The sequence below is a fragment of the Bos indicus x Bos taurus genome, chromosome 1 (assembly GCF_003369695.1).
Source record: "Bos indicus x Bos taurus breed Angus x Brahman F1 hybrid chromosome 1, Bos_hybrid_MaternalHap_v2.0, whole genome shotgun sequence".
NCBI classification, from domain to species: Eukaryota; Metazoa; Chordata; class Mammalia; order Artiodactyla; family Bovidae; genus Bos; species Bos indicus x Bos taurus.
Genome location: NC_040076.1, coordinates 121,376,182 through 121,403,793, shown reverse-complemented (window position 1 = coordinate 121,403,793; position 27,612 = coordinate 121,376,182). Strand labels below are relative to the sequence as shown.

General features: G+C 36.9%; 1 protein-coding gene across 2 annotated transcripts in view; it reads right to left on the bottom strand.

Moving 5' to 3' along the window:
• Positions 1 to 338: 338 nt before the first annotated feature.
• LOC113894092 (phospholipid scramblase 2) overlaps positions 339 to 27,612 on the bottom strand; it is a 28,119-nt gene continuing 845 nt past the window's right edge. The window contains exons 2-9 of one of the 2 annotated variants that reach the window (XM_027543988.1): positions 19,940 to 19,965; positions 16,553 to 16,594; positions 13,000 to 13,202; positions 11,640 to 11,682; positions 8,876 to 9,096; positions 6,529 to 6,690; positions 3,728 to 3,889; positions 339 to 1,296 (exon numbers count right to left, since the gene is read on the bottom strand). In XM_027543988.1, coding sequence (XP_027399789.1) covers positions 1,261 to 1,296; positions 3,728 to 3,889; positions 6,529 to 6,690; positions 8,876 to 9,096; positions 11,640 to 11,682; positions 13,000 to 13,202; positions 16,553 to 16,594; positions 19,940 to 19,952 — 882 coding nt within the window. In that variant the 5' untranslated portion in view covers positions 19,953 to 19,965 and the 3' untranslated portion in view covers positions 339 to 1,260. The remainder of the gene's footprint in view (positions 1,297 to 3,727; positions 3,890 to 6,528; positions 6,691 to 8,875; positions 9,097 to 11,639; positions 11,683 to 12,999; positions 13,203 to 16,552; positions 16,595 to 19,939; positions 19,966 to 27,612) is intronic. The other variant, XM_027543997.1, reaches the window with a different exon arrangement.

Below are 27,612 nucleotides of genomic sequence, written 5' to 3'. Positions count from 1 at the left end.
TGCTGGAGTTCTGCTGTGGATAAAAGAGAATCTCCCCTAAGCTCTTTATTTCCTAAACACACTTTTCCTTTCCATGAGGTAAATGGTGGGTTGGACATCTCCTCTCACGAGATTCAGTTTTCCCTACAAAACAGTGTATAAAAATTGCACTAACTTTCTGACAGGAAGAAAACTCACTTTCCAGCACAGGTATATATGTATTTTACCAAAGATTATCATATGCTTTAGCTCTTTAAAGATTTGAAAGGGAAAGTGAGGTAAATGTGTAAAGTTCAGAATATCATGTGAATTGACTGTTAACAGTTTGTTTAAAAACAAAAATCAAACATTCAAAGAACTATATCAGCAATGTTTTATTTTAGTTATTTAATTGTTGGCAAAAATAATCTAATAGACCATTATAAACATTTATAGTCAGACAGAATATATATGTTCTATTTAATTAACACTTGAGGGATCTGAAAACTACTATATTCCATGAATGAAAGAATATAGAACAGAAGCTAATTATTCCATATATAAATAATTACTTCAAAATATTATAGTATCCCAGTTTTAGAGTGAGTGAATCTCTAAGTGTGTCCTTCTTTGGTACACAATCATTCTTTTATTCATGAAAAATCATCAAAATTTGGTAATTTATAGTCTTGTCAATATAAAAATGTTAATAGCTGCAGATTATAGAAGTTAAACGTAGTGTGATTTTCTGAACAAAAAAATACACTTGATAATATGAATATTGAGTATTATTTGAGCATAATTGTAAAAATAAACACTGAAAATTATGTTCATTTTGAACTTTTTTGAATATATCATTTTTGCAAAATAACAGTTGTTACATAGGAAATAACTAGATTTAATAAAATAATGTATGTTTATATTAGTATTACTTTAAAAAGACTTTAATTAATTTTGCTGTACATATTGAAAACAAAGCAGAAACTCTAGTTTAAAGCAATTCATCATAGGAAGTTATGTTTAAATGTAAAAATTTCTATATCCTTTCTCCAAAATGCACAATGAAAAAGAAAATGTATAAAAACATTTATAAATAAGTGATATAGAAAATAGACTCTTTAATTTGAAAAGTAAAATCATAATCCTGAAGCTTCAAGTATCCTAGTATAATTTACACATGCTGTAATAAGTCATTTACATAAAGAAAAAATCCACCCAATTTTTCTTTTACATAGTCCCAATCAATATACGGACTTCAGATTTTCTGAGACTTTCATGAATGTACTACCACACTCCTGCTCTCTATTCACCTCTAGTCATTTCAAAGAACATGAAGTCCTAGAGAAAAACAAAATATAGAAATGAGTTTTCAGCACCAAGCAGAGATCAGCTCTCAGATGCATAAATGCTAAGGGATCTGATGAAACACAATAACATACTTGCTAAACAAGAAAAATCAACTGTAATAGGTAGATCCAGGAAAAATTGATAGCTTCAACTTTCCAGTTTAATGGCAATTAAATCCTACAATTCTGTTAACTTATTGATACCTGCATTAACTTAAGTAATTATCAGGTAATTTCTGTAAGTTTCACTTTTTTTCATGTTTCCTAGAATGTTCCTCTTTCAATATTTCTTCCTCAGCTTTTTGAACTCCTTCTCTAGTAATATAACTTGTGTTGTGACTGTACATGGAGTTCCATGTACAATCTTTAGATTGTTTCAGGAGAATGACAGCCATCTTAGACTTAGAATAACATCTTAGAATTTGGGGGCCCAATTTTATGACTTCTCTTCCAAGCTTGTCTCTCTGTTCCTCAGTTTGTCTTACTCCATCAGTTTCTAACCAAATCTTCATCCCTATGACTTCTAAATTGTATGGATTTTAGCTCTCTCACATCTGTCATTTTCCTTTATCCCTTTATAAAGGAATAACTGAATCTTTATAACCATTCACTTGCAGTTGCACTAATACAGTTCGTCATCAGGATTTATCATTCTAAAATTTGGATTTATAATTATTTCTATTTATACGTAGCTTAAAACTAACCAGTTAACGAAACAATTTTTAGTATCTTCCCAAGGTCTATAAGAAGTTGCCCAATCTACCCTATATTCACTTCTTAATAACCCCACTCCAGTATTCTGGGCTGGAGAATTCCAGGGACTGTATAGTCCATGGGGTCACAAAGAGTTGGACATGACTGAGGGACTTTCACTTCATAACCCCACCACCACCCTTCAATCCCATATCTCACCTAACCAGACATCCCAGACTACTCTCTCTGCCCTGTACACATCATATCTTTGGTTATGGTGTGTAAATCATTGGTTAAACAGTTCCCCAAGATTAAGATTACAGTTTTCTCCTCATGTGAAATAAACATTTGTTGAAAGCACAGTTTTTAAACAGAATTGTAGTTATATTTAAAATTTTATATAGAAAATATTGTCCCAAATTAGATAGAATAGCATAATAAAAGTCCCAGTGACTACTCACCCAGCTTAGTTCACCAATTAATCCACCCCTTATGTCCCCCTGGCTTCATCTCCCTTATTTAAAAGCAAATCTGTGATAAATAACCATATTATTTCATACTGAAATACTTCAGTATATACCCTTAAAAAATATGGACTGTTTTGTTTTTGCATAACCATAATAACAACATCATTTTAAAAACCTTAATAATTCATTAATATCACCAAATAGCCAGTGTTCACAAATGCATGAGGGTCTTGTAAATGTCTTTTTATACTGGTTTGTTTAAATCAGTATCCAAACAGAGCCTACAAACTGTATTAAACTGATATTTCTCTTTTCATTTTTATCTTCCTGATATTTATTTGTTGAAGTAACTGAATCCTTTTCTATATGTTCTCTCACTTTTTAGTGTTTTTTTTTTTTTTTCTGATTGCTTCTGCATGTCAGTGTTTAAGATATTAATCTAGTGGCTCCAAACCTCACTTGCATTGCAATCTATGACAGCTTGAACACTTGATGGATTGGTTCCATCTCCAGATTTAGTTTACTGGATCTGGGTAGTCTTCACACAGGGAGTGCAAAAGCTACCCAGGTGTTTCTACTGTGCAGCTAAGGTGGAAAACCACTGCTCTGTCCCCAGAGACCTTGACATTGGCCACATAAGGAATCATCTGGGGAGCTACACAAACTTTTAATGGTGTGCTTCTGATTTAGTTAAACTGGGGTATGGCTTACTACTAAAAACTTCCTAGCTAATTTAATGTGAAGACAAGTTCAGAATCAATGCTGTATTCCATATATTTCCTCTCAATTGATAGCTCCATCCAAGACTTGATCAAATGTACATTCTTATTGCAGTTGGTATTTCTGTATTAGATGGTTTAATTATGAATAAGGAAGAAATTTCCTTGTTTCACTGAGACTTATTTCATTTAAACACACTAGAAGATTCAAACTCTTCTCCAAAGTATCAATTTGAGGTTTTCTTTGGTTATTGGTGGTGGTGTTGGCTTTTTTTTTTTTTAACCACTAAAACCAGAACTTCTCCTTAACACATAACATCCTTTTGCTACAGTGTGAAACTACACAGACCCTCCAGAGAGAAGCTAGTCACCTGTGAACCAAGAGTAGCAGAAGAAAATGGAATTTCAGAGCTAAGATTAAACAGGACCACTTTCAATAAAACCTACAAATTTAAGGTCATTTAAATATATAAAATTTAAAAAATTATTTCAGAATAAAACTAGAGAAACCATCTGTACCCTAGATTAGTAGGAGTAAACTTACAATGAGGAAACATGCGCCGAGCATCACAGCTTTCATTTTCACATCAAGGTCTAATGGGAACTGGATGCCAAAGTTATCAACATCTGTAAATAACTCTTTAATAAGCCCAGTCCAGTGTTTGGAAATCTTGCCAACCACATACTTATCATCAAGAGATTTAACCTAGATTGAAAAAAGAAAAAGGACAAAAACTTCTAGCAAACTAATAAAGCTACTTTCCAAGTAGAAGTAAAATGAAACCAATATTAAAATTATATGCCATTCATAACTGTGAACATTACGTCACTCAGTAGAAGCAGGTAGATTCCTATGTTTACTTACAGATTCATTTTAAAAACTTTATTTGCTACAGAGAACCAATATGAAAGTAGTTTAGCTGAAAGAGTTAACATTTTCTATTCTCCATTAAGATACACAGTAATAAATTAGTTGAATCTATCCAAAATAAAATTCAAGCAAGAAAAGATACAACTATGAAATGATTATTTGAATGAAATTTCTAGAAGCCATCTGGTGGGGGGAGCGGGTAGTAAATGAAACTCTAATCTGACTTCAGCTTTAAGATTAGCACAGAAAGTTGACATAGGTCGAGTGTTTAAAGGTGATGGAAGGACTCAGGAAAACATAAAATGCCAAGAGGCTGGAAAAGAGGACTGGTAGTTTTGAGTGAAGTAAAGTAACCAATAAGTAATTTGATGGGATGCCCCAGGTCAAGGCTTGGGCTAAGACTGGACAACAGAATGGGACTGAACAATAAAAGAAGAAGGATGTATGAAACAAAAGGACTCCAAAGTAAAGTTTTTCTAATTTTATGTTTCTATCTGAGTAAAGCTCAGGCCCACGATAAAGAACAGAACAGCTTGTAGCCAGTGGAATGAACCTCACAAAGTGGGCATTTGGGGGCTGAATGTAGCCCACACTCGCCAGGGTATTTATAGGCAGGGTTGTATCACAACAGGAAGAGAAGTGTGCTTTTCAAATGTACACAAGGTACCACACATGCCGGTAACAACATTTGAAGCCCTATCTTAGGTTGAAACCAGCTACGTAAATGTGGGGAGATTAAAAACAGTTGACTCATTTTATTTGGATGTACATAGTTAAGTTCTTTAAAAACCTGAAATAAACTTCTACTGTGAATGCTGTGATAGCCTGGATTACTGTTCATCAAATAGTCATTTCAGTGTCCTCCCTCTGGAATCCAGTATACTTCCCTGCACGCTGAAATTAAGACTTGGCCATGTTCCTTGTTTAACCAGTGGAGGGTTAGTGGATGTGACACCAGCAGAGATCTTGGCCTTGGTCCTGCTCTCCAGTGATCAGCCATTAAAAAACCATGATCCAGGCAGCTGCTGTTGATGCAACTCCAGAGTGAACATACCTGGGGCAGACCTGAGGCCAACTTACAGCCTAAATCAGGGCCATCTGTCTAAGCCTATATCTTCCAGACACAGCTGACCTTGAGATCCATAAGCATGAGAATAAATTCCTGTTTTCTTAAGCCAATGAGTTTTAGGGGCTGTTTGTTATGCTACGATGGCAAAACAGGCTAATACAAATTCCCTATTGCACACTTACATGTTTCATCTGTTAATAGCTGTCATCTAAACATCTATACCTTACGTTTTATTTTTAATTTGATTATTTTTAATTTTTGAAAAAATTTTAAATATACAAAAAATAATTTATCAGCCACCACAATCCTACTACTAGACTTATAAGATATTAAGATTTCCTTTTTTTTTATTCCTACATAAAGAAATTTAAAAATTCACCAGAAATTTATGTAAGAATATGTAAATTTTTAATGGAAAGGAACAGAAAAGTATATACGGATGTACAACTGGAAAGTCAATAGGACTAGATGATTTTTAACTAAATTCTAAAACAAAAAAATCTTAAAAACAAAAACCTAAATAATAAAATGATTTCAATTTCTAGAAATAATAAGCTTGTATTATATTACTATTACATTGATTAACATAAATTTAATACAAATAACTGATAAACTATTCTAAAAAGAAATCTATAGGTTCATCATAAGGGGGCCAGCCCTGCTCAGTTTTAGAATTTGTCCCTTCTGTGGAAATTGTCCAGTTTAACAGATTTTATGCTAATACAAGAGAATTATGTTATCAAGATTAAGTTTTATAGTTGCTTGACTTTTAAGCATTTGCATCCAATTAATTTGGGCTGTAAGTCTGGGCCCCATTTGTTGAAAATTGCTGAAATGAAGTTCTTTGAGGTAGTGAATACACAGATAAATCATGATTTCTAGTTACTTTAATACAAGGATAAAGGACAGATCATAGAGAAGCATGGTAGGGTTGTACCTCCTATATTATTGTTGTTAAAATTCTCTTTGTGTAATTGGGCTTTTTGTAGGAACTCAAAGATGCCAGAGATTCTGAAGAGGGCCTAGAGCACTGATAGCCTGTGTTTCAGACTAAGGAAAGACCATATGCTTTGGAAACCAGACGTTAATGACAAGCTTAATGTTTTACTCAGAAGGGATAATATACAGTGCCTCTACACAGAAACCACCATGTTTAAATGTTAGATGCTTTGTTTATATTTATTTGACTACAAATCTCTGCTTCTCTTTTTCCACTTAGTATAATAAGCACTAACACTTAATCAGAGCAATAACCATCTCTCTGACCAAAGATAAATATATGAGCATACTGAGTCCCTCTTGGAACATCAGGACATAAATATTCATTTAATATATTTGTAACATCCTCCCAGCTTATTTTATTAACTAGGAAAGCAAAACCTATAAACATTATCACATGTCTTACCTCAAAATCAATATCTGCACAACAGCTGCAGATGACACATGGACCAGAAATTCTTAGTACATCCTCTCGCCTCTCATTTTGAATTGTAAACTTTGGCAGGCAAGGGTGCCAGGTCTGAGTAACGTAACCTACTGGGACACCAGGAGGAGCCTGGATTTCTATCTACAAAAGCAAAAGAATATATAAATCGTTTGTCAGACACTGTTCTAAGCACCAGTTAACTCACTCTATGCCCTTACCAGGTTGTTACTATTATCCCTATTTATACAGTAAGTAAGGGGAGGAACAGAGTGGTAAATTAACTTGTATCAGATTCCCCAGCTGCAAAGTGGAAGAGATGAGACACCAACTCAGGGAGGCTGCATGCCCAGTATCTACTCTGAAGTACTGCTCTGTCAGTCTCATATATTTTTCAATTTCCATACTTATGAAAAATGTCTAAATTATTAAAAGCTATTTTTTAAACTCCTTTAAAAATAGGGGTTTAGATGTATGGACCGGAGAAGGCAATGACAACCCACTCCAGTACTCTTGCCTGGAAAATCGCATGGACGGAGGGGCCTGGTAGGCTGCAGTCCATGGGGTCAGCTAGGAGTCGGACACGACTGAGCGACTTCACTTTCACTTTTCACTTTCAGGCATTGGAGAAGGAAATGGCAACCCACTCCAGTGTTCTTGCCTGGAGAATCCCAGGGATGGAGAGCCTGGTGGGCTGCCATCTATGGGGTTGCACAGAGTCGGATACGACTGAAGCAACTTAGCAGCAGCAGCAGCAGCAGATGTATGGACAGAGTCCAGATCACTGGAGCAATCTTCAAATAAGGTCAGTAGTGCCAGCATGGAAAGAAGATGGGGCCTGGAATCTTGAAGCTGAACCTCAACTCCGCAACCTTGAGAGCATCTCGGCATGTTTATCTGTAACTAAGGACTTCCTAGATCTGTTTATTAAGGCCAATTATATGCTAACATGCTTTATAAATTGTAAATCATATTCTATCAAACTCTGTTTTACTTCAGCTAATCTTGAATATTATTATATCTAAACTAATTGACATGGAAAACAAAATAATTCAGTGTGAACAACTTCAGTTATCCTTTCAAAATCGGTACAGTATTAGACATCAAATTTCCATGTGCTTGTAGTTCTGTCTGTCCTGCTCTCACAGCTACCCATGAGGACGACTGAGCAACCCAAGCAGCACTGGTCTCAGGGCAGTGGAGATACAGGCAAAGGTCAACTTCCTAAACACTGTGGCCTGGTGTCCCCCCCAAGATCCATGTTCTCTGTCATAGGGCTGTCAAGTGCTATGGAAAAGACACCTGATCTTTATGGGCCTGAAGGTGCTCACAACTTGCACTATTCTGTAATAGGAATTACAGGAACTCAAATATACTACTCTTTCAAATGGAGAACTGAAAAACAGGAATTGAAATTTCTCAGAGGGAGCCTCTACTAGGGTAGCTCCCTGTGTGTGCATTCGTGCTCAGTCACGTCTGACTCTGCGTGTCCCTAGACTGTAGTCCACCAGGTTCCTCTGTCCATGGGATTTTTTAGGCAAGAATACTGGAGTGGGTTGCCATTTCCTACTCCAGGGCATCTTCCCAACCTAGGGACTGAACCTGCATCTCTTGGGTCTCTTCCACTGGTAGGCAGATTCTTTACCACTAAGCCACCTGTGCTAAGTCGCTTCAGTTGTGTCAGACTCTTTGTGACTCTATGGACTGTAGCCCACCAGGTTCCTCTTTCCATGGGATTCTCCAGACAAGAATACTAGAGTGGGTTGCTGTGCCCTCCTTCAGGGTATCTTCCCAATCCAGGGATCGAACCCATATCACTTACATCTACCTGCATTGGTAGGAGGGTTCTTTACTGCTAGTGTCACCTGGGAAGCCCTCCTTAGATCCCTATAGGTTGGCTAAAATTATGAGATGAACATATGTGTTCTTTTCCTCACTCTTCTGTCCACTTGCTACTGGGATGGCATTGGAGGATATTCCCTATGGGGCCCTCATCTGGCTTTGGCCTGGCTCTCATGGTCATTTCGGGTAAGAGCCTTGACCCAGGTACCCTACGTTCTCAGCTCTCCCTGAAGATCAAGAAGTCTGGTCTCTGAGATCTCTGATCTCACCCCAGAGGGCACAATACTCAGAAATGTGGGCCAAACTGATCACTCCTTTCCACCTGCCTACCTTCCTACAATTTACTTTCAAGCATAAACTAATAGCTGGTGAACTACTTCACCTTTAAATCTCATTTTATTATATAAATTCACTGATAAGGTGAAAATTTCTACAGAACTACTTTGCAAAGTATTTGTAAAAATTACCATGTTAATCGCTCACCCACCTCTTGCAGGCAGCAGGGAAAACAGCAGCTGGTACACCGTAGTGGTCTTTCCAGAGTTATGACTTCTCGGCCCATATTATCAAGAATCCTCATGGTAAAAGGCCTAGAAGGCCCACAGCAATTTCGAGTACAGCAATCAGTATCCTCTGCTGCAAAGTAAATCCTCTGTCCAAGGCTGTTCTTAATTTCATATTTGTTATTAGTTTCAAAACCTATCAGGACTAAAAACATAAAAAGAGGGACTCATTATGTCTACAGCATTAAAAGAATAATCAGTCTATCCTAAGATGCTATAGTGTCTAGCTATATCATTTTTAGATGGTACTTCATTTAACACAGGAGGAAGAAAAGGAAAGATGTTTAGAAATGATCTAAATATAGAAAAAAATGAAGGGGATGGAGGAGAGGGTATTAGAGTACAGAGAAATTTGGAATTTCTATATGAGATACAAGGGCTTCTCAGGTGGCACAGAGGTAAAGTGCCTACTAACGCAGGAGAGGCAAGAGATGGGGGTTCAATCCCTGGGTGAGGAAGATCACCTGGAGCAGGAAATGGCACCCTACTGCCGTATTCTTGCTGGGAAAGTCCCATGGACAGAGGAACCTGGCAGGCTCCCGTCCCTGGGGTCGCACAGAATGGCACACAGCTGAGCAGCTGAGCACACATGCACACACTTGTCCACAGCCTTCATTAACGTGAGTCATGGGATATTAGAAATCATCAAAATATGGAACAGTTAAAACATATAGAGACAAAAATCAGCCTCTAATATTGGTGTGGATGGATTTAGATACAGATGTTCTTCACAAGTTTCATCACCATGACCTCCCTTAGGTGTCTTTGCTATGACTTAGGCAGACCCTGACTCTGCCTTTAAAAGAGCCACCCTTTACCTCAATATCCACCTGTCAAATTTTTTACATAAAAAAGTTAAAGTAATCACTAAATGGGATCTATTACCTAAGTGCTTCTTAAGTAAATTAATCTCAAAATTCTTCAGCTTGTTTATCTGTAAAGTGAGATAAGTGAGCTTACATAATCTGTTTCTTTCTAGTTACGTAAAAAAAATGAAAACAAATAAAAGAATTCTATGGTTTTATCTTTATTATCTCTTAAGTTTTGAACTGGGACACGTTTCAGGTGCTAAAAATTAAACTGAGCAATCTTTTCTCTATACTATTTATAATGGTAAAATATAAACTTGCAATTTAAGACAAAAATAAGAAAATTAGATATACTTTTTAAAAAACTGAAGAATTTATAATTATTAAATTTGAAATTTACTTTGTATTTCATGACTAATACATACATATTTTTTCAAATATATATAAAACTTATAAATCTGAAAACTATAAATGGAGTGCTATATAATGCACAGTGTCTGATTTTTTGGTTTTTATAATATCAAAAATAAACCCTAAAATGAATCATTAAAAAAAAATGAAAATTCAAATTATCAGACTCCTTTCCAGAGAAAATATGGTATAAACAAACTAATAAAAATGAGAACGTGATGAGACTCCCTGGTGGTCCAGTGGTTAAGACTACGCTTCCAATTCAGGGGGTGTGGGTTCGATCTCTGGTTGGGTAACTTAGATCGCCCATGCTGAGAGACATGACCAGACAGTAAAAAAATAAAATAAATAAAACTCCCCACAGAGAATTCCCTGGTGCTCTAGTTGTTAGGATCTCACGCTCTAACTGCCGAGGGCCTGGGTTCAATCCCTGGTCAGGGAACTGAGATCCCACAAGCTGGGCAGCAGGAACCCCCCGCCCAAAAAAAGAGAACATTAAATTTCTAACAGTGAACATCACAAGTAATTTAAGTGGAATAAACAATTATATATTCTAACCAAATATTAACCATATTACTATAGTAGTACAATTCACTTTATTATTCCTATCAGTGGTAAAGAACTTTGCAGAGATGTGAAGAACGATTTAATAGATATATTCTAAAATCCATTAGAGTTTTCGCTGAATTGTCTATAAGGAAAATATGTTGGTTCATGAATTTACCCAGGTTCTCTTTCCCTGGCAGCAGTCCTAAAACATCTACTGGCTTTCTTAAGTTTACTTTGCACCTGAGGAGCCCTGAACCAAAGGAAACAACTGTAGGAGTCAGGCCCCATTCATAGGAACAGCAGTGATATTCTAGAAGTCAGGTGTTTTGGCTGACTGGTCAGCACCCTTCAGTGCACTGGCCCTGTGCCCAAGGTGATAATTCATAGCCTGTGGAACCAAGATTTTATAGGGTTCATCTGAACTCCCAAGAAAAACCATGGACAATAATGAGGTTTTCCAAAACATCCCCATCCATCCAAATTCAGTGTTCATTTACTTTGGAAATGTAGTAAGGTAACTGAACTACTGCTTGTGACTCTTTGACAATCTCAAGCTCATCACAAACTGCAGAAAGAAAAGTTGAAGAGATAGAGGTTAGGGTGGGTTAGTGATAGAATCACTGAAGTGATTTCTAGAGAGAAGATTGAACATAAGTAAGTTTTGATTGGTTTCCTCCCAAGTCATGGTCTGTATCATGAGGACAGATGTCCAGCTTAATGGTATTTTACCACTTGACTATTAATTTCAAAAAATGAGCTGCTGATAATCCTTATCAGGATTATCACTATCAAAGAGACATTTTTAAAACCAAGTTTAATTTCAACATCATTGAAGGTGTTATATCTGTGTTTGATGATACGCTTTTGTCTGCATAAATGTCCTCTTCCTAGAAATATGATAAATACAATGAATACATACCTTCCAGAAGTTCAATTTGCTGATGAATCAATAGCTGATCTATCTATTATATTAAAAAAAAAAAAAAGCTGTAACCATGTTATTAAGCCAAACAAATTAACATCAGTGTTTGTATGTTTTAAAAGAATGTATATAATCAGTTATCAACATTTATCAATACTATCAATAGTTAATAACTTTATATCACTTCTAGATATAAAACTAAAGTTAGTATATTTTTAATAACTACTGAAACGTGTTTATTTTTAATGTGGGCAAATTCAAGTCAAGCAAAATTGACTTACACTGGAATCCCTATAAAATTAGAAAAAAATGTTCCTTCCAGAAAGGGCCTAAGAAATATTAAGACCTTATCATCCATTTAAAGAGCTTTTTTCTACAAATAAAAACATTTTTCTTTTTAAGTGTGCTTAATATCATTTGTAGTCGGTGATGACTTCCCCAAATATATTGTAAGGGCTTAATTTTTCTTTGAAAAAATATATACTTAGGGTATTTCTTAGACAATTTAGGAACTACCAAATTCTTATATTATATGCTGCTCAAGTGCATTATGGGAAATTAAATTAGTGCAGAGTGCAAGAGAGAGAGCTCATTTGCTGAAAACTAACTTACCAGATTTCTAATGGCAAACAAATACTAAACCTCATATTGCTGAGGTAAGCCATTATGCTGTACATTAAAACCCAGGAATGTGTTTTCCTTATTGGTAGCATTAATAAAATTGGGTCTTCCAAAGAACAAAAGCAACATAAAAACATATTTTTCTAATTATTATAAAAGGTAGGTCATATTATACACAGATTATTAACTCCTTTCTTAGTACCACTTGTGGAAAACGAACACTAAATTGAGTTTGATGTTTCTTTCCAACTCCTGGGAAATTATTCAGTGTTGGGATTAAAGGGCACAGTTTTCAGAGCCAAGGTCCCGGAAGTAAAAATCTGTTCCTACTCCTGTGTATTTTAATGTTGAGCAAATTATGTAACTTCTCTGTACCTAAGTTTCTTCTTCTGTAAAATGGTGATAATTATAATGCTTACATATCACAGAATTTTTCATAAAGAATTAAATGAGTTAAAACATGTATTATACTTAGGAATAAAGCATGGAAAATAGTGCTTACTAAAGGTTTGCTATTGGTTGTTACTGCAGATTATATTCAAGATCATAGAACACACAATTTCCTAAGACATTTGCATTTTGCTGTAAAAGTAAACCTGACCTAGAAGAATTTGAGTAATTTGTTAGTAAAGTTGTTTACTGTTTCACACTTTTGTGAATTAGTTAATTGTTAATCTCATTAAGTAAACTGGGAGCACTGTTTTGTTTTTAATGAGTGTTTTAGGTATTGAATTACCTGAGTTAAATATTCCAGTCCTGGTGGGCAGTTTAATGGAGGTAGTGGTGCTGGCATCCATGGCACCTGTGTGGGCGCTCCTGGGTGACCAGTCACTGGCTGGTGTTGGACAGGAAAGCCGACTGGGCCAGGACTTGCATAGCCAGGTGGTGGCACTGCATAGCCAGCCTGGGGGCCAGGATAGCCAATATGTCCTGGAGGTCCTGAAATATAAGCATGTGAAATAATTCATAACTGCACAGAAAAATGCAAACCAAGTCTTTTAGGATCACCCCAGTTGTCTACAAACTACATTTTCTACTCAGAAATCCTGTTTCTAAGAAACAGTATTCTAAGATATTTTAAAATCTTAAGATATTTAAGATTCTTAGGATTCTAAGATATTTTTATCTTTCAGTGATTTTTCAATGAGATAGCTGTGGTTTCATGTCCACTCCTATTTTGAGGGTTTTAGGCCCTGTGTACAGAGTTGCCACACAGACTTACCCTTGTCATTCAAAACTTAGATGAAAATATGCCTGAAAACTAAGAAAGTAAAAGAAAGTCAACAACAATCTAGAGTCAGGTACATAAAACTTCTGAAACGGCTTCTTGAAAAAGAGGGATGGCATTGAGTAGAAAGCCCCAAATAGAGGCTCTGACTCAGCATTTCTATGGCGAAATCACCTTGTGAAAAAATGATTCTAGAATCCTAACAAGTGACATTTCCAATATATATAGATCTCACAGTACTTTTGTCCCTTCATTGCATACTTGACAACATCTGGAGACCCTTCTGGCTGTTACAATTGGAGGGTAGAATTAGCATCAGGTGGGTAAGAGCCAGGGATGTTGCTAAATAGCCTAAAAGCACCAGAACAGTGCCCTGAAAAAAAAAGAATTATCCCTCTGAAAATATTATGGTGCCTTTGTTGAGAAACCCTCATAAAGAGGTAAATGCATGTCATTCCTTCCACTACTGTCCAGATACTCCCTTGGGTTAACAGTTTTGCCTGAAGTTTTAACCCATGGTATATTCCATTCCTAAAACCCTCCACATAGACAAAAAAAAAAAAAAAAAGTTTAATTATGATACTTACATTCCAAATTTAAATTTCATAATTTAGCAACTCTCTGGAAAATATAACTTGAGAATCAAGGAAGGTAAAAACTTCTAGCAGTCAAAATTGTCTCAAATATTTATTAAGCACAGTCTTGGAAGAAATTCAATAAGTATTTATTCTATTCCACATGAATTTGTGATTACAAATATGAAGCTTTGTAACTTTATAATTTAAATGAATAGTCCACAGAGGAACTGTTCCACAGGAATGGAATATAACTTCAAAGAAAATTCTGTGTCCTACAATATTTTAATAGTTGTTGGTTGTTTTCAGTTCCTAAGTTGTGTCCAACTTTTTTGCAACCCCATGGACTGTACCAACCAAGCTCCTCTGTCCATGGGGTTTCCCAGGCAGGAATACTTAGTGGATTGCCATTTCCTTCTCCAGGGGATCTTCTCAACCCAGAGATTGAACCCATATCATCTGCATTGTCAGGTGGTATCTTTACAATTGAGCCAGCCACCAGGGAAGCCTCACCCATTAGGTACTGTCTGTAACATTAACATATCTATTTTTAAACAGCACTGACTATAGTGCAAAGATCAAACCATAGGAAGCCAGTGAGGGAGAGATGTGAATTAATTGGTTACATTATTAGCATTATTAAATCTTCACAGGATTCTTTGAAAGAATAGTTATTTTCCAAATCAATGGATTAAATAGGCATATGGAATTACCTGAAATAATATGTCGTTTACTTAAAGCCCAAGTGATTTAATATATTACTAATATAAGAGCAAATATTTGTCCTTTATTAATTGTAAAGCATTGTTCTGGGTGTTTTACACATAGTCTCATTTAATCTTCAGACCACCTGAATTAGAAAATATTATGCCCATTTTATACACAAGAACTGAGGCTTGGAGGCACAGCAACTTGCTTAAAACCACTACACAGTGATTAAATACAGAAGCCAGAACTTGAAGCCTGATCCAGTCGCTCTATGCCTGTTTTTGCACTTGCATAATGGCAATAATTAATAGTATTTACCCTGTTAATATTGTCTGACAATTAAATGAGTTAATCCACAGTCGGCATGATAAGCTCTCAATTTTAATCCATCACTGTTGTTAGCATCATTATCATAAAAGACCTGTGCTACATGAGCCTTAGACTTGAGAAACAAAGTTGAGCTATTTTTCTCACAAGCTCGCCAGTCTGGTTATAACCTAATTATGTACCATCTACTGTTTTTTAGCCATGGGTGGATTAAAATATCCCCCAAGTGCTAATAATTCTCTAAACACCAACCATATAAAATTTTCAAGTAGCAGTTTTCAGCCCTGGCTGCACATTAGAATCACCTGGGAAATTAAAAAATTACTAATCCCAGGGTGCCACAACCAGAACTTCTGCTTCAATTTTCCTGGGATGGTGCCCTGGTACTAGGGTTTTCAATAGTTAACAAGTAATACTTAAGCCTAGGCACCTCTGAGAACTATTATCTTAGAACCTTGGCAGTCTTTCTACTTCACATTTTTTTAAACACAAACATCTGGAGGAGATCCAGGTTCCACTGAGAGGTTCCTGGCTAGACAGCTAAACAAGTCACTCAGCTCCAAGGAGATGTGCTTGCTCAGAGTAGAATACAAAATGCATAAACCCTTGTGGCCAAACTGGATCCCTTTTGATCCTAAGTCCTGGTCTCTCAAGATGTAGCCTGCCCACTTGCAAATGAACTCTGCCATCTGGTAAAGTTCTGGAAATGCTGATGACTGCGTTTGTCTAAACGAAAATCTCTGAAGCCTTCTAGGCAGTGGTTCAAAAGAAATAATATATTCCTTGGTGTATGTAGTGATACGACTCAGTTACCTTTCTTAGAAGGGCAAGGCACAGTTGAGTATGTATATAAAAGTAAAGCTTTCACATTTTTGTGTTTCAAAATGAAAGTGAGGATTATCCTGGGTAGCTATGTTTCAGTTGAGTGAAGCTTCCATGCTTAAGCAGTCATCTCTTTTGCAAATCACCAAACACAATTAACTCCAGATAATAAATAACTCAGAAATACCCATAGACAAATCTCCTAAATGTGATTGAATAACCATATTTTTCAAAACAAATGGAGAATGAATAAAATCTGTTACTTAATATGTGTATTTTGTGCAATTTATGTGCAACCTTATATTTCATTTACTGTCAACTCACTACTGTTTTTATTAACACTATATTTTTACTATCCTGTATAGAAAAAATATTTTAATGATCTTTATGAAAACATATAATCAAAGAAAAAATCAAGAACTACACTGTCAATTTCATTATTGCCCCTTTAATAAAAGACACTACTAAAATACACACAGAGATAGGCACACACATACAGACACACACACACACACACACATCCTTTGGGGAATGTCCATAACTGATAAATTGGTTTTTGTTTTTTTTTTATTCTTTAAGCCAATGTTTACCCGGGAATGCTGCTGATGGATATTCAAGGGGATACTCACCTGTTAAATTTGTTCCTGGGTGTGGAGGATTCATTTGCACATCTGTAATTCAACAAAAGGTAAACATATATCTTCTTAAAAATATATATACATATCAGAAAAATGCATAGTTTTTAGATAATTTCATTTACATGTTCTCGTGTTGTACTGAAACGGTGTGGATTCTTCACTTAACAAAAGTGGTGCCTGTTATCAAAGGTAATTTGCAGTAGAATCCTGATTCAAAATCTCTTTGAATAAAATAGGCGGCTAAGTTACTGGTACTGAATTTCTATGTCTCAAAAAAGTCTGATGAGTGTTCTTTTCCATATTTTGATTTTGTTATGAGGAAAAAATAGATTGTTTTAAAACCACATATAGACTGGAGAAACAGATAAATGAAATTAGTTGGATGTGGGTTTGGTAAGCACAGACATTACTTTGCCAACAAAGGTCCGTCTAGTCAAGGCTATGGTTTTTCCTGTGGTCATGTATGGATGTGAGAGTTGGACTGTGAAGAAGGCTGAGTGCCGAAGAATTGATGCTTTTGAACTGTGGTGTTGGAGAAGACTCTTGAGAGTCCCTTGGACTGCAAGGAGATCCAACCAGTCCATTCTGAAGGAGATCAGCCCTGGGATTTCTTTGGAAGGAATGATGCTAAAGCTGAAACTCCAGTACCTTGGCCACCTCATGCGAAGAGTTGACTCATTGGAAAAGACTCTGATGCTGAGAGGGATTGGGGGCAGGAGGAGAAGGGGACGACAGAGGATGAGATGGCTGGATGGCATCACTGACTCGATGGACGTGAGTCTCAGTGAACTCCGGGAGTTGGTGTTGGACAGGGAGGCCTGGCGTGCTGCGATTCATGGGGTCGCAAAGAGTCGGACATGACTGAGCGATTGATCTGATCTGATAATTGTTGCTTTAAGAATTGTTTTAAATATTTATATGTACTTCAGTATTTAAATATCCTTTTAATACTTACTCTGGAACTACCCCATTAAGTTTATACCATAGGAAATTCCTAGTATTTGACTGACAAAAATCATAACTGAGTTAATTACAATAAACAAATATATTACATTTTGCTATATGCTAATCAGTGTGCTTTCAATAATCTCAATGTATGTACAAATTTTTCAGTTTCCTATTTCTTCATATCTGCATTTGTCTAGTCATTCCTTTAGCAACCACCTTGGCCAGAAAATAAGTATTTATTAGCATGTCCTGTGTTAGCCCTCAGTTAGGTTCAATGGCTACACTGGCTCTGCCTTTATGGAATTTATGGTCTAGTAGACACTCGGCTAAAGTGTCTGCCTGCAATGTGGGAGACTTGGGTTCAATCCCTGGGTTGGGAAGATCCCCTGGAGAAGGAAATGGCAACCCACTCCAGTATTCTTGCCTGGAGAATCCCATGGACAGAGGAGCTTGGTAGGCTAGTCCACGGGGTCGCAAAGAGTTGGACACGACTGAGCAACTTCACTTTCACTTTCACTTTCAGACACTCTGTTTATGCAATGTTCTCCTTTCTTTCCTATGGCTTATTAACTGTAAATTCAAAATAGTTTGTTTTTGAATAATGGGAACATAGCATGAATGGAGAAGAAAAAGTTGACTAGGCTTTCAATCTGACACATTTCCTGTATATTTCTCTATCATGTGCCTTGAAAGACCACTCAAGTCATATGATTTCACAGGAAGACTGGGTTATGCCCTACTCCTACCCCTTTTTTTTTTTTTCATTATTGGCTTCATAATAACTTCAGCTGAATGGAGTCCATGGATACTGTGCAAATTCAGGCAACAGAAAATCCTCTACTTGAGTTAGGGCTTTTCCCCATATGGACCACAGCATACCCCAAATTATCACACATCACTGCAATATCACAAGTCATTCTGTCCTAACCATCTCTTCTTTGTTTGTCTTGGCTTCAGGTGAGTGGGCCAGCTCTAGCTCTCTAGCTCCTCAGGCTCTGCCCACAGCCGCCTCACAGAGTAAGACTCAACAGATCTCAAGGAAACACACTACAAGTGTGACTTAGAGACCCATCCTTAAATGGTATGTCACATTTTGGCACTTCTTACCAGGTACCGCTGTTTGAGCAACAGTAAATACACACACAAATCAAGGAGCTGACAGAGTCAAGAAATTAGGAGGCTATGATCTCTGGGGTTTCAGTATCAGAGCAACAATCCCAGTTTCAGGAATTCCAGGGGGGAGTTATACAAAGAAAAACAATAAGTGAATGGGCAAGTGCTCAAGTAGATCAAAGAGCAAATGAATTATGGATGTATTTCCGCATTTGTGCAATGCAACTTAGAATAACTTAAAAAATCATAGGACTTTCATATTGTCAACAAGTTTTTTTATTGTTATTTCTCTATATCAGTGTATATGTATATATATATATATACACACACACACACACATATACATTCTACTTATGTACACATATACACACAAATTCATACATTTGTATATATGAAGCTGAAGAGTTAAAAGGTAATTATGACCATGACCCAATCAATTATTTAAGTGACTTGAAGCATCTTAAAGCTTACAGCAAAGAAAATAGCTTAATATTATATGAATTTACATTCTGAAAGTTTTTAGTATTGTTAACTAAATTAATATAGCATATATTAAGAAAAATCATGAAACTTTGTGAAAGAAAGTCAAAGTTTCTGGCCCTAAAGAGGATCTGATATATGTAGCAAGGCTGGCATTGTGGTAGAGATAAACATCTCTTTGGTTATCTAAGTAAAGATAGAGAATAGAGATCCTTCCGAAGACAGGATTTTTTTTCCCATTTGATTTTTTTTCTCTTCAGAAACTTAGATTTTTTAAAAGACAAAGTCTTTTATTACATGTTTGGCCAATACTCATCTTACTTAGAATTTTCTTGAGGAAAAAAAAAAGCCAGAAAATAAAGACATAGTTATTTAAACCTATTCAAATGTGTATTTTATAAGATATATATTGGGGATGTATCTGAGCATTTTATTACAATGCCCTGGCATATTAAGTCCATTGTTTATTAAATAATATAACTTGAATAGTCTTTTATATATATATATATAAAATGTACAAAGAAAAGGGAAACCTGATTCAGATGAAGTATAATATTAAATTATATATTTTCCAGTAAGCCTAAGATTCCATTTTTTTTAAGCCTAAAATTTCATAGGTTTATCTAAGGCTTTTTTATTTTTAAAGGGAAAGTTAGTGGTAGTGGATATTTGTGTACATCTTCTCTATAGTCAAAACACTGCCCCAGACTGAGGGTTCTGGAACATAAACAACACAAATCAAATTCTATTCTTTCAGAAACTGAATAAAACATTTTGACAAATAATACATTAACAAGAGATTTAATATTATAGGAGGAAAATAAACAGATTACTTACTTTGTTTGTCCATGATTTAAACAGTTCTGAAAAAGAAGACCTGATATAAATACATAGGTCAAACATGTAAAAGGATACCCGGAAACTATATTCACACAAGATACTCCTCTATTCATCGAACCATTGAGAATCTGGTAATTTGAACCCTTCGGTCTTGACTCTGTTTCCCACTGCTGTGTTTCTGAGTAGGATTTTAGAAATTGTGGGTCAGTCCAGGATGGTGAACGATTTCTAAATATCTTGGGAGGAAAGGGTCCAAAGAGGAAGGAAGACAGAAAAGCAACACTGTGAGCCCAAGGCCCTCCAGTTAAAAACTTGAGCCTTCCAATCTACACAACCTACAGGGAGCATGTAATCCAGGACCGAGCCACAGTGCTGGGCTCCAGCTGTGGTCCACCATAAAAGGGAGAAAGGTTAGCCATCAGGTCACACTATCGCAGATATCTCTGGAAATCCCAGGCCCTGAGGATATTTTCTGCCCGGCTTGAATAGCAAATTTGAGAAGGCCTGGCCCCCCGTTTGTATATCAATTAATGATTTTTAGCCTAAAAACGTACACCCAGAGGTTGTAGAAGCTGTTTTTGTTTTCTAGTGACTTGATCCCATCCTAGTCTTTCCCACTATTACCTAGTTACTACTTTTTCCACCTTTCCACCTTAAATCCCGGTATGCATGTTAATTATAATTAACACCTTAGGCAAAAACTTGCTACTTGACTGTTTTATCTGGGACCTGCACACTAATATGAATCAGCTCAACCCTTTCCAGGCCCTCTCCAGTCTTTGCTGCCCCTTTAATAACTCCAACTACTGTGTTACCCTAAATGATAAGTAAAAGCCAACTGATCCTTCCATATCCATAACTAAAATCTGGTGTTCCCGAGAAGAAACCGCATCCTTCCTCTCTTCCAAATTATTGATTTGTCATTGCCTGTCATAAGCATAAATTTTAATAATACAGCAAAGCTCTTAAATATATTCCAATTATAGTCACCTCTTAATTATATATACTCAAGAAGTTCAGTAATGGGTTTTCTTAGCCTTGGAAAAATTAAAAAAAATATGTTTCTTGTTGCAGTGTTGACTTTTTGGATTTTTTTAGAACAATAATAACCCCTGTTAGCATTAACTGGTCAGAAACCAAGTGCTATGGACCTCCTTAGGCCAAAAGAACAAAAAAAATAACATTGATGCTTTTCTGCAGTTATTCTAGAACAGTGAACAATAAACTAAAAAACACAAGTAATAAACGTATGCCAAAAATTTTCAAAGGCCATATTAGTGTTTTATGTTCTATCACATGAGCTAAAAAAGACTAAATTCTTATATACAATAAGCCATGATTACTTTTGTCAACACTCATTTCTGTGATCAAAGAGTGTATATTGAAATTCATACTCATTATCTTCAAATGTACTAAGAGTTCCTTAACATATACAAAAATTTAAAACCTAATACATTCTGGAGTAGAAATGGGTAGTATCCTTTAATTAACACACTAGTCTAAACAGCTCAAGTTTTTACTTTACCACTGTTTCTCTTAGGATCACTTTGTAAGTATGATTAGTTTTTAAAAAATGTTATATGGCTCTTTAATCAACTAAGTAATTTTAAGGAAGTACTGTTTCAGTCATTCTTCCCTTTCCTAAAGGGCCAGAAGGAAACTCAGTTCAAGGAAAAATCTCAAATAATACCCGGAGATATTATTTTTAGAATTAAGTAATTTATTTTTATGAGAAAATCACTAAATTAGTAAAAAAAAAAATTCATTGTTTCTGGAGGGCAAGTCTATCCATTTGAAATGGAAAACATTGTTTTAATTTACAGTGTATTTCTTATCATTTTGTTGTTTGATCCTGGGAAATCCAGTGTCGTCAGAAATAAAGAATGTGCTAAAAAGAGAGGAAATTTATACACGAATGCTGTGCATCACATTAGGAATAGGTGGAGGCTCTTAAATAACAGAGAAATAAGTTCCCAAATCCTTGCCAAATGAGTACTAACTGTGAATATACAGTGTTTACCTTTCATGAAGCCAGAGATAATTCCCTCCTTACACAGAAATCCAAGGAAGGGAAACTAAATAGACTCAGAGCTAATTGGCTCATATTTACATTTTCCCTTCCTACCAGGTCACATTTGGGCTTCCCTGGTGGCTCTGACGGTAAAGCGTCTGTCTGCAATGCAGGAGACCCGGGTTCAGTCCCTGGGTTGGGAAGATCCCCTGGAGAAGGAAATGGCAGCCCACTCCAGCATTCTTGCCTGGAAAATCCCATGGACAGCGGAGCCTGGTAGGCTACCGTCCATGGGGTCACAAAGAGTCGGACACGACTGAGTGACTTTACTTTCACTTTCACCAGGTCACATTACTTTGAGTCTTAACCTATAGCTTTGTGAGGATGAGTATCTGTTGGTAAAACAACGGAACAAAATCTGGGTCCTCAATTTTCTGTAGGTTTTAGAATTTTCACAATTTCATAATATCTCAAGCAGGAAAAATGGTATATCATAAGCTCTGGTATAAAATGTGAAGTAACAGTGGAACCTGTACGTGTGCCAGGTAGAACAACGTATTTGTGGACTAAAGACATCCCCCATGTTCATCCCTGTCTGGTCTCCTTGGCTGTTTTAAGGTAAAACGACAGACTTAATGGGTCTATTACAAGATATAAATAACATCACTCAGTTTTGGAAATGACTGGGCTGTGTCCTGGAATAATTAAGTAGTCACTTAATTCAATATAACTTTTAAATCATGTCTTCCACTGCTCCTAGTAAGAAACAAATCACAGAAAGACTTCCAAGAAAATCATATTTATCTTGTAGTAGTAGAAAAAGATCTCTAATGAAATCATATTATATACTGTACCACTGGAATCATAACTGCTTCAGGACAAATACAGAACTTCAAATTATAATTGGATTACTACACACTCCTAACCTGTTAAATGAGAGCATCTGAGAAAATTAAAGCATCATACACTATACACATATAAGCATATCTCTGTCAGATTTATGCTCTGACATAAATCTGGGGTATTAATCATAAACCTCTCCTACCAGGGAGAAGGAGAAATAGTGCAGGTCATATACAGTTATGTTCCCACAATTCATATTCCAGGAAACCCTTTGACCCATCTCTTGGGGTTCTGAAGTTTCATTCTTATTGTATCAAGAAATATTAAAGTATAACCTGCAATTCAAAGGGTAAATATCCCTAATTTTTGAAAGATTCTGAAACTACTATGCCTATAAACTAGGTATTAACTAGATTTGGATTATTTATCCAAATCCACTTCTTAATTGCCTAAAACCAAGCCATTTGACATTTTTCTCCAAGTCCCAGGATGGGAATATGTGTTATTATTTTAGGAAAACATTACTGTCCTAAGCACAATCCCAGAATTCTATATCCTTAACTTCCTATGAATAAGTGAAAATGAGGTACTAGACTAAGGGAGAGGCAAGGAATTACACAGAGGTAGTGGAGAACTCAGTACTTGCTGAGGTAAGTCACAAATCAAGCAATTTCCATATTGCTCAGCTATGTTTGCAGGTAAAATTTACACATTTAAAAGGTTAACATCTAAAGGGAAAGCATTTCATTTGTTGAACTGTAGTTTTAGTAAAGGGCAAATGGAGCAAACACAGATGGGTTGGTTCACACAAATAGGTAGCCAAGATGGTGTGGATTTGAGTACATCAGAACATGCGCATCCAAGATGGGACAGAGTGGGATGGCTGAGGCTATTATCAATGCAAGGAACCTGATGAGAAGGAGTCTATCTATAAAATGTGTTTTGTTTTTTAATCACTAAGTCATGTCCGATTCCTTTGCAGCCCCACGGACTGCAGCCTGCCGGGCTCCTCTGTCCATGGGATTTCCAGGCAAGAATCCTGGAGTGGGTTGCCATTTCCTTCTTCAGGGGATCTTCCCAACTCAGGGATCAAATCTGCATCTCCTGCATTTAGCTGGCAGATTCTTTACCACTGAGCCACCAGGGAAGAACCCTATCTATAAAATACCACTGTGGTATTTTAGATTCAAGAAATGAAAACAAATATACTTAGAACCACATTGGAAGAGCATTTAACAGTAAACCTTGAAGAAAATCATAGGCATTACATCAACTGGTGCCATCTGACAGGTGGTCAAGTGTCCTACAAAACAACTAAACCAAAGAGAGCAAAGACACATAAACTAATCTTTATGTTAGTTATCCTAGTTTGGTTGCTTTATTACTCCTGAAAAACCTTTCCCTGGCAACTTATAGCTCCCTCATAAATTTGTTTTGTTTCCTTTCCTCCTTATAAATGAGGAAACAAAGTCCGGAAAGATTATAAATGAGGAAACTAAGCCCAGATATGCCGGAAGCCACCACGGGAGATCCCACCCATGACAAAGGTCATGCGGAGAGAATCTGACAGGCAAAGGCGGATCAGGCCTCAAGGGACCCCCTGAATCTGCTAGAGCATCTACCCCAAAACCAGAATCTGTCTGTCTTACTATTTTGTGCCTTTCACCAATTCTTCTGTCATTAACAGGGGGCTATCCCTGACCACCTTTCTCTGGAAAAAGTCAACTTAGGGCTTTAATTAATAATTCTCCTGGGCATGAAAGGAATATTTCTATTTTAACCCTTCTGTTGGCATTCTAGCTTGCCTGACAGGTTTATCCATACTCTTGCAATTAACACACATGATTGTTCACAACTCCCCAACCTTGAAAGGCACGGGAAGCCAAAACATTCTAAAAGTCCTAATGAGCATAGAGTCCTTTAAGGGATGAAAAATTGTTAGAATAGATAGTACTGGTAAAGGGCTTCATTATTGGGCCAAAGCTTGCTGCCAAGTGCCCATACCTGGGAGTGTGTACCTGGGAATGCATTAGTTAACATAGTTGGAATGTAAGAAAAACAAGTAGCAGCCTTGGAATTAACCACATCAGACCTTTGAGCTAATTGGTTCTTTCTTTGTTGTGACCCACTGCACCTTTGCTCAGTGAGAATGTAACTCTGTTTAGTACTTTCTGAGGCTGGAGAAATAAAGAAGAAACACTTTAAGGGAAAACAAGTTTTCTGGCTGATCAGCCTTTATCAAAAAAGGGTCATAAAATGTCCACAGGCCTCCAAGGCCAGAAGATATTGTACACAACATTGTTTGTGGGAAAGGTATGCAGAAAAAATCCTGGTTTTGATAAAGACAAAACAGATGTAATGTTTGGGCTGACTCTGTATGACTTTGCATCTTTCATTTCCCTCTATGTACAAGTCAAGGTATAAAAGTTCCTTTTGAAAATAAAGTTATGAGCCTCGCTCACCGAAGCTTGGTCTCCCCGTGTCATTCTTTTTTCCTTTTCTCTCCTTTTCTCTTTCTGTTCTTCTTTCAGGATGACTCCTTGGAACACAGGAGCTTTATTGGCTTTCTATGTAAACCAAGGAAGATCAAGCCTCTCTCTCTCTTTTTACTTTCCTTATTGCCTATACCATCATCCTGAGGATACCCCTGGATCCTGCTGGGGCTGGACCCCTGCACAGATAGTTACTTAATGTTATATACCTCACTATCTAGCTGGTGGCTTAGATGGTAAAGCATCTGTCTACAATGCAGGAGACCTGGGTTCGATCCCTGGGTTGGGAAGATCCCCTGGAGAAGGAAATGGCAGCCCATTCCAGTACTCTTGCCTGGAAAATCCCATGGACGGCAGAGCCTGGTAGGCTACTGTCCATGGGGTCACAAAGAGTTGGACACGACTGAGCGACTTCACTCACTCACTCATCTAGCTCATTTAAATGATTCATGATTCATTTCCTTTGCCATTATGTCCTTGACTCATTGAGCAAAAAAAAAAAGGACATTCTCCCAAATTGCCAAGTTCCAGTGAAGTTTGTTAAAAGACTTTCTTTATGGAATCTTTCTTATGTAAGGTGGATAGCATGCAAGAGTTTTTCTGTAAACACTTATTTTCAAAATTTGAAAAATGTAAACATAGTAGCTAGCACTGTTTAACTACAATGCTTTGGTTTTTAAAGTTAGCACTATGAAAGAAAATGCAAGAGCATACACACACATGCACACATAAATAAATTCACACACACACACACACACATATATGTATACATATGTCTGTAAATATTCACTCAGTATAAAGTTTGTGCCTGTTTTCCAGGAATATTGCTTGAAGGCACAGAGCATGGAAGGCACTATAACAATCATTAGGACAAAATGATGGACAATTAACATATTATTACAAATAATAGTGTTATGAATAAAAATAATGGCTCTGTAAAAAGTGTTATGGGGGCACTAATTTAGATGGTGGTGGTGGGTTGTCAAAAAGTGAGATCTGAGTGCCAAAGGCAGTTTAAAATCAACCAGGTTAGGGAGGTGTGTGTTTGTGTGTGTGTGTGTGTGTGTGTTGGGGGGGCGAGGCATTGAGGCAGGGGGAACTGTATGGGTAGAAGTCCTATGGCTGGAGTGAGAGAGCTTGGCTCATTCAAGGTTATGAAGATCTGTGCGTGGCAGAGCAAAGAAAGAGATCATTAGACAAGAAAATGGAGAGGTGGACAGGGAGCAGTTCTTACAGGTTTTCTGTCTCTCTAAACTCTCAAAAGCCAGCACATGGACTGTCAGGACAGGACACTTAATTGGTGCTTGTTGATTGATTCAACAGTGTGTTCAGTATTATTTCACTCCCTTTGGTCAGAAAGAACAGTTACCAATCAGATGTGAAGTTTGGCTAACCTGTGACTCGGCCATCTTACGTGATACTTCTATCCAAATGCAGAAACCTACTCATTTCCCTTTCCATTTCTTTGTGCTTGTTCAGCATTCAAAGCCCTACAATCCTAATACTTGCCAGGGCGCTATTAAGAGAAAGTTCTATCGTCAAGAAAGTTCCAGGAAGAAGAAGGGTATCCTGAATCGCCTGATACTTCTCACTAAGCAAGTGGCACATACATTAACCATGTATCTCAGATTGCTAAACTAAGAGAAATATTGCCTGCCTGTTCCTGGAACTGGAAAGTGGCTGTGCCAGGACTTGCTGGAAGAGCTGTCTGAATAAATCAAATGGGAACCAGACAGTGAGCCTGGAGAAGCAGGGGCTTGGTCAGATATTAAAAGTAATAAATCTAACGTTACTGAGCATATTCTTTAGTGTCAAAGTTATACATCATACTCTAATTCTTGTAACTTTTGATCATTACCCAATTTCAGATATGAGCCAAGAAAGGAATGTATAGGAGGAAAGTGCCCAGGAGTCCACAGATATCAAGTAGTAGAGACACGTTCAAGTCAGGCAGGTGGATTCCTACTTTACCTTCTACGTGATAAACCACCTGTCTTGGCAATTCTTCCTGTGTTTCCGGGTGCCTAGCATAGTTTTGCCTCCATCCACAATCCTAATTAATACTTCCTGTTTAAAGACAGCTAGCAGGCTCTATTAATCGTCCCTTTGATTTCCCTCAAATGCTGGGAGATAACCCTTGAGTTCAGGTTCTGGTCACAACCCAGCGCTGCTCCGCTCGTTAAGAGATCAGTTCAGTCGCTCAGTCGCTCAGTCGCTCAGTCGTGTCCGACTCTTTGCGACCCCATGAATCGCAGCACGCCAGGCCTCCCTGTCCATCACCAACTCCCGGAGTTCACCCAGACTCACGTCCATCCAGTCAGTGA